The sequence below is a fragment of the Engystomops pustulosus genome, chromosome 6 (genome assembly GCF_040894005.1).
Source record: "Engystomops pustulosus chromosome 6, aEngPut4.maternal, whole genome shotgun sequence".
NCBI classification, from domain to species: Eukaryota; Metazoa; Chordata; class Amphibia; order Anura; family Leptodactylidae; genus Engystomops; species Engystomops pustulosus.
In genome coordinates, this window is record NC_092416.1 from 16549048 (window position 1) to 16556924 (window position 7877).

A 7877-nucleotide genomic window follows, 5' to 3' on the forward strand; every position below is an offset into this window, starting at 1 on the left:
GTGCTATTCAGCGTTTATTGGAGGAATTGTGGTGAGAGGTTCCCTATAAAATAAATGTCAGCAGGGCCAGTTTAAGGGTGGTGGGGCCCCTGGGCGCAAACTGGTGGGGGCCCTTCCAACAATGTTTTTGGAGGTATATAGCCAGCCAGCCCCCTGTAGTATGTAGCTTGCCAGTCCCCTGTAGAAAATGGCAATCTCTGTGATCTCCCCCAGCAAAGGCAGCTGTGTCTCACTATGTGCGTTGCGGGCGGCCAAGGGCCACTGTGCATTGCACACAGAGGCAGTCAGCGACTCAGCTGAGCTGAGTCGTTGACTGTCGGAAACTGGTGGGGGCCCCTTAAAAAGTGCAAGTGGTGGGGGCCCCGGGGCTCGAGCCCCAGGAGCCCCTCCTTTAATCCGGCCCTGAATGTCAGAGCTACGGATAGAGGCGGAGTCTCTGCTCCAATATCTAGTCATAACCAGCTCTGTAGATACAATGTCCTGTCTAAAGAGAAGAGATGCTCTGCAGCACGAGAGAAAACAACAGACAGATCCACGATCACTGAGGTTTATTCCTGATACAAAGTAATTCCAATGTAATTAATAAATGATTAAAGGTTAAATTTAACTGTGCTGTAAAAGTAAAGATTTTTATTATTCATTTTATTCAATTTAAGATGGTAATCACATAGGTTTAATCATTGCATCCCAGGAGAGGGTTAATTATTTCCACTTAATCAAAGTATTATTTTTTTTCACTCAATGAATGCGGGTTTAGTAGATTATTTGGTTCCCCCTGCAATGGGTGGGATTAAGTCGAATTTTATTCTCCGTATTTCCTGTATGCCATAAAATGCATTGAAATTTTGAAATCCAAGAGTGTTGGCACAAGACTTGAAAGATGTTCCATGTTTCGTTCCATCTGGGTAAGAAAAGGACAAGATCAGCTGATTTTACATTGGTCACAACAAGATTCAAAAATATTCTGGGATGTTTTAAGTGAAACTATGTAAACTAAAATATGTATAAGCACTAGGACCATGAGATGTCAGAAGAAGGTGGACCTTAAGAACCCCATGTGATAGATCCATAGGAGGTCATTTACTAAGGGCCTGATTCGCGTTTTCCCGACGTGTTACCCGAATATTTCCGATTTGCGCCGATTTCCCCTGAATTACCCCGGGATTTTGGCGCACGCGATCGAATTTTGGCGCATCGGCGCCGGCATACGCGCGGCGGAAATCGGGGGGCGTGGCTGAACGCAAACCCGACGTATTCATTAAAACCGCCGCATTTAAAAAACGGAAAATCTGTTGCGGAGCTTGCACTTACCTTCACTCAGCCGGCCTCGGTGTATTCAAGTGCGTTCCGATGATCTTCAGCGCAGCAGCGCCACCTGGTGGACGGCGGAGGAACTGCCTTAGTGAATCCCGGTGCGACCCGAATCCAGCGCAGAGAATGCGCCGCTGGATCGCGAATGGACCGGGTAAGTAAATCTGCCCCATAGAGTTCAAGCCTGGTCATTAGAGATGATCGGATAAAAACTTTAAATTCGGGTTCGAGTGCATCCCGCGACACCAGGATATACTGCCGGATTCGCTCCCTGGTCATGTGATGTCACACAGGTGCACTGCTCATTACAACACAGTGTAATAAGAGCTTGTGATGCTAATGAGCCACGCACCGGTGTGATATCACAGAACAATGGATTGGTGTTTAAATGATAAGATACAATACAACTTTATTGATCCCCTTAGGAGAGGAAATCTACAGGAAGTAAACATAGAAGCTTCTTATAGAAATCTAGCAAGCAACTGTAAGTAACTGTAAGTATATTGGAAAATGTTATAACTTTTATTTCCCAAATAATATTAATTATTTGCTGTAAGGTGCGTAAAGTGGACAACCCCTTTGAGGGTTTAGAGGGCTTTGTAATGAAGATGTCTTATCCTGGTGTTGCTGCATGATCACGAGTTATACTTAGTTTTGCATTTTGCATAGTTCATAGATCAATTGACGAAAGTTGTGAAACCATCATCCATTACCTGGTTTCCTTATTATTCCTCGGTACTCTACGCACAAGGTGTCGTTTCCTCTACAGGCCACTTGTGTCTCTTGTTTGCATCCACCAACATTTTCCTCCTCGTAGCAGTATGAGCAGATGTAGCCATTAGCTTTCTCTCTATCCTCGGGTACTGCAAAACAAAATGCGATAGAAACATGAACCCACAAAGTCAAGAAACCATTAAGACTGTGTCTCCTCTTATGGAAGCTGTTTCCTAGTCCAGGAGTAGACCCAGAAGAGTAAACAGGGGACAAACAGGAGCATAGGCTAGACACAGGCCAGGGTCAGGGGAGGTGGAGGTCATGTGTAGCGAAAGATAAAAGGTTAGGACAGAAGGAACAGGGTCAAGGTAAAAAACAAACAGAAATCCCAACATGGAATGTCAGAACAGCTTTGTAGGAACCATAGAAGACTAGAGACCTTAGTTACTGTCAGGATCTGAGGAAGGGGATCCTCTGTACCACCGCGGACAATGACGTAAGCCGACACCTGGGAGCGGAGTTTAAGTGGTACCCGGTTTTCACCAGAGCCCGCCGCAAAGCGGAATTGACTTGTTGGGGTGTGGTACCACCAGGTCGCTCCACAGGCACAACTTTGCCCGCGGTGGTGGCCAAGGCACGGTACAAAGTCGTGAGGCAGAATCGTGGTCGGAGACAGGCAAAAGGCCGAGACAGGCAGCACAGGATAAACATCAGGAACAAAGTAGGAGTCAAAGTCAGGAACAGAACCGGGGTCACAACAGGGAATCAACAGACAGACCCCAGGCAACAAAACAAGCTTTCTCTGAGGCATGAAGCACAAATATCCAGTGGGGAGTGCAGGAAGAGTCCGGCTTTTATAAAATTCCTGGAAATGACCAGCACCAATTAGCGGTGCACTAGCCCTAAAAAACTTCGAGAGCCGGGCTGCTGGATCCGAAGCAGGAGTGTGGAGAGTTAAGGCATTATGGGGGGAGCTGGGAGCCCGGGATGTGGGTCCTGGGGACACCCGTGACAGTTACCCAAATATCAGCAAAAATGCCGTAAATCACCAATAATTTGCAGCGGATCAGACATGGTTGCATTCGGTGTGATGGCAGAATGGAGTATGAGAAGGTTCTGTGGGATCATCAGAGACAAGTGGAAGAAGGAGAAGCAGTCCCATCGTGGAAAGGACTGTGACCTCGGGGCTGGGGATCTTTAGAAAAGGGAGACTACGGCAGTCACAGACTGGCATCACAACAATATCTTTAAATCCCAGAACATAACTTGGATTTTTTGATATTAGGTTTTTTGGAAAGATATCCACTTGTAATAGCAATCATCTGATTAGAAGGGGACCTCCACTGTCCTGCCTTCTGTGAATTGCTGATTCTGCCACAACGATTGTTTTAATTTTTACGACCCTTCTGCAGTAACTTAATGTCTTCCATACTTACTGTAGTATTCCGGGTTGCAGTCGTCTCCTGAACAGCACTGTATAAATGACTGACAGTCAAATAAATCACTTGTAACACAAAGCCATTCTCCACACAGTACATCTGTAGGACATCCCTTGTGAATAAATGGGAATGATTTGTTACCTAGAAAACAAGAACAGGTACATGATATAACAGCCTCCTGCACCAAGCTTATACTGTATGTACTACAGATCCTATACGGTGTGTGGCTCGGGTAGTGGGGTGATAATGATGGTATCTGGGGTAATAATGGGCCTCAATAAGTCACAATAAGGAGTCTTGGAGAAAATTATGTATTTCAAAATGTATGTGTAAGTTATGAGTATCTAAGGAAGATACTTACCATATCGAACAAACCCAGCGATGGTGGAACATCCGGAGGCACCTTCACACTGCACGGACTCTGAGGTGCACGTCTTTCCATTTCGATTTGTACAAGACTGACAGATCGAGCAATTCACTAAAAGATAACAACAAGGGTAACATAGAAATCCAGAATCTCACTATTACTGTAATAATAACCATCTGTGTAGGTGGAGAGACCTCCTTTACACTAGCCGCAGAGGCTTTGCCCGGTCACAGTCCTGGCTATGATGAGTTCAAGGGAGATCATTTTTAACATAAATTTTGAGTTTTAAAACAGAATTATACAGTACAGGGAATTAATAATCCTGGTGAATCCCCAGGATAACCGCAGTGCACCGATGCATATAAGAATGCAGTGATACATATCTCATTTGGAAAGGGGAAAAAGTTTTGAGGTGGGGAGTTGTGGGACAAGGGAGAAATAAGGGGAGGGGTGAGAATGGGATGGGGAAGGGATGAGTGCACATACTAGAGGGGGTTGGAGGACAAGGGAGAGGGAAGGGGAGGGGTGAGAATGGGAGGGAGGGGATGAGTGCACATACTAGAGGGGGGGGGGTCAGAGTAACAATATTAACAGTTAACACTAACCTGATCCTTAAAACATTGATTATTAGTCATTAAGTTGCTCATCAGCCATATGATTTCTAACCTACACAACCTAGACCGTAACCCTTACCCCGTTACGCTTATAAATTGGATGTCCATCTTTCAGCCTGGTCAGGCCGTGCTATGACCTCTTGCATAATGGTAATCAGGTCTATATACAATGGGGTAGATAAGCTAAACATATTCTACAGAAGTGCAAAGAGGCGGCCACTGTGAGAAGCAGATGATAATGCATTGGAAGGGCGTAGCGTCCGTGCCGGAGAGCAGGGATATCATCGGGATGGGGCAGCACTAGAGGAGGGAGAAGATTTCCACTATGTGGCACCAGACAGTTTAAATTTCTGAAGCAGTATAAGGCTGTCTAGTTTAATGTGGCACTGTCTAACTTTTGGGCAGTTCTGGTTTATCACACCTGCCATTCCAGGTGTGGTTGGTCTAGTACAGGGCCGGCATTAGGTGGTGGCAAACTAGGCATTTGTCCAGGGCCCCCTGCCTGACTTTTGTGGGCAGAAGATGATTTACTCTTTTAACACCCCTTGGTTGAAAGTCCAGGTGAAGATGCTTATCATCTATCTCCTGTCTATATATATATATATATCATCTATCTGTCTAGTTATCTATCTCTTATAATTTGTGTATTTCCTATCTATATATCTGTCTATCTAACCATTTATCTATGTAGCTTTATTTTATCTACCTATTTATCTTCTATCTATTATTTATCCATCTATCATTCATCTTCTATGTCTCTTCTACTGTATCTATCCCTCATATCTATCTATTATCCCATATTACAGATACTTACCTACTACTGTGTGTAACTACAATGTGTTATTATTGTGCAGGAATTAAGCGAGGAATCTTGCTGAACTTGACTGTTCATGAAATAGTTTTAATTTGGGGCCCTTCTTTTAGTTTTGCCTCGGACACTTTGTCTAAAACCGGCCCTGGTCTAGTGTTATGTTAAGTGATAGAACTATTGTATGTTTGGGTCATGTCCATTTGGGTGCAACACATGATATCACAGGTGTTTACATTAGGGCATATTACAACATTTTAACCTAAATTTGGTGAGAAATGTGAGAAAAGGAAATTCAAAAGGGGTGAATTAAGAGGTAGAGAAAGAGACCGATACAATGGATGATATAAAAGGGCGTAGTTCAAAACAGAAGAGAAATAAGCAAAAACAAAGAAAAATAATAGAGTAGAAGTGTCAGAAAGAGGAAAAAGAAGAAGAAAGGAAGAAGGAGAAGGTGCGAAGAATAAGATTAGGTAGAGGAAGAAAACTAGAAGAGAAAGATAGAGGAAAACAAATAGTGGAAGACGCCAGAAAGAGAGAAGGGGGAAAGAGGTAAAGCCTGAGACAAAGGAGAGGAATGGAGTGAGGAGAGGGACAAGAAAATAAAGAAAAAGAAAAAGAAGAAGAGAAAGAGCAGTAGTTGGGTAGAGAAAAGGAAGAAAAGAAAGGCAAGACAAGGGCAAGGGTGGGAAGGGTTAAGAGGACATGAGGGGAAATAGGACAAGAAAAAGGTAGAAGAGATGATATGAGAGCAGATAAATAGCACAGGGAGGAAGATAAGAAAGGAAAGAGGAGGAGAAAAGAAGAATAGAAAAGATGAACGATAGTTACGAGATACACAGTCTGAAGGAAAGGGAGAGGAGAGTTGGAGAAAGATATAAAAGGATGAAAAGAAAAGGAAAAAAGAAATCTGGAAGGTGGAGAAGAAAAAAAATAGATAAAAGTGAGAGAAAAATATGATTGACTAGATCCTTCTCACCTGAGATGATAAGGGCAAAGCCCATGCAAACCAAAGCTGCAATGTTCTTCATTGTGAATGAATGGATGGATGGATGGATGGATGGATGGATGGATGGATGGATTGATGGATTGATGGATGGATGGATGGATTGATGGATGGATGGATGGATGGATTGATGGATTGATGGATGGATGGATGGATGGATGGATTGATGGATGGATGGATGGATGGATGGATGGATGGATTGATGGATGGATGGATGGATGGATGGATGTCTTCTCAGATTCTCGTTTGCCTGATGTGTTTTGCCAGTACATGGAGGCGAAATAAATACTTTTTGGAAAGAAAGAAACTGTTGTATCAGTGTATGGGTGAGATATTGCCAATGACACTTGGCACGGCACAGCCCAGATTATACGTGTCTGGCAGGACATTCGGCTCTTCTCAGTAAGGTTTGAGGAACACATTTGCCTTCCAGGTGAGTACTTACCTAGTGAGACAAAGAAGTGATGGTGCATAACACGTAGATTCCATCACAATATGTATCAACAGGATCAATATGAAGACAGAAGCAGTGGAGACCTATTCGTCTTAGTTCAATATTTATTCAGATGTTATCTCAAAATTTATTAAGAACTTGGAGTAGATCTGTAATGTTTGTGAACACAAGCTTCTTATTGTTCTCATTTGGTTTATGGAAGTGTAAATTTCCATTGTTGATCCATTCTTTTATAACACAGAGATGTTGTAGCTGGTCATCTGGACATCACAGCTCCATCCTGACGTCCTACCTGTCACGGTTACACCCGCGATCCTCGGTACGGTGTACCCGTGTCCTTTTGTATGGCGCAGCTCCCCCCGGACCTGCACTCACCTCTCCCCGCTCCTGGTCCGACTCTAGTCCCGGTCTTCCTCATCCTGGCTTCGGCTCCCATCCAGGACTAGCCCCCCGCGTGTCCCCGTTCTCTAGAGCGTGCGCAGCGATGCTCGGTGACTTAAAGGGCCAGCGTCCCTTTAATTGGTGCCGGCTAATCTGGCATACCCTTATAATCTGCCCCCCTCCTGCATTCTCTGCCGAAGCGTCAAGTCTTTCCACTGAAGAGAAAACCTCCTGTGTTCCTCCTGTGCGTTTCCAGATGCCTTTCTGTTTACTGTGTGTTTCCAGACGCCTCTGTGTTTCCCATGGTCCTGTGTTCCAGTATCGGTCCTGTGTTCCTGTGGCGGTCCTGTGTTCCTGTGGCGATCCTGTGTTCCGGTGGCGGTCCTGTACTCCGGTGGCAGTCCTGTACTCCGGTGGCAGTCCTGTACTCCGGTGGCCATCCCGAGGTCCTGCCTTCCCAAGGTCCTGCCATCCCGAGGTCCTGCCATCCCAAGGTCCTGCCATCCCAAGGTCCTGCCTTCCTGAGGCCCTACCTTCCCAAGGCCCTGCCTTCCCGAGGTCCTGCCTTCCCAAGGTCCTGCCTTCCCGAAGTCCTGCCTTCTCGAGGTCCTGCCTCCTGCTTTCCTACCTTGGCTGCCACCGCGGGCCTAGTCGAACCCATGGAACTTCCTGGTGGCACCCCCGCCGCAGCAAGACCATCCTGCTTTGTGGCTGGTTCTGGCAAAGACCAGGGGCCACTTAGATTCCGTTCAAGGGTTGTGGCTAGTACCATCATCTCCCGTG

General features: G+C 45.3%; 1 protein-coding gene across 1 annotated transcript; it reads right to left on the bottom strand.

Annotated features, from left to right (window-relative positions):
• Positions 1-533: 533 nt before the first annotated feature.
• Positions 534-6498, bottom strand: LOC140065516 (uncharacterized). The gene is made up of 5 exons (XM_072113111.1): positions 6233-6498; positions 3826-3942; positions 3462-3605; positions 2025-2174; positions 534-901 (listed from the first exon to the last, which is right to left on the bottom strand). The coding sequence occupies exons 1-5, from the start codon at positions 6282-6284 to the stop codon at positions 762-764; spliced, it is 603 nt and encodes a 200-aa protein (XP_071969212.1). The 5' UTR covers positions 6285-6498; the 3' UTR covers positions 534-761.
• Between the last annotated feature and the right edge of the window lie 1379 nt (positions 6499-7877).

Excerpts from the sequence above, each read along its gene's own strand:
- LOC140065516 (XM_072113111.1), bottom strand. The coding sequence starts at position 6,284 with ATGAAGAACATTGCAGCTTTGGTTTGCATGGGCTTTGCCCTTATCATC. Across the intron at positions 2,175-3,461 it reads CTGCAACCCGGAATACTACA|TACCCGAGGATAGAGAGAAA; the intron begins GTAAGTATGGAA and ends TTTGTTTTGCAG. Across the intron at positions 902-2,024 it reads AGGAATAATAAGGAAACCAG|ATGGAACGAAACATGGAACA; the intron begins GTAATGGATGAT and ends TTTCTTACCCAG.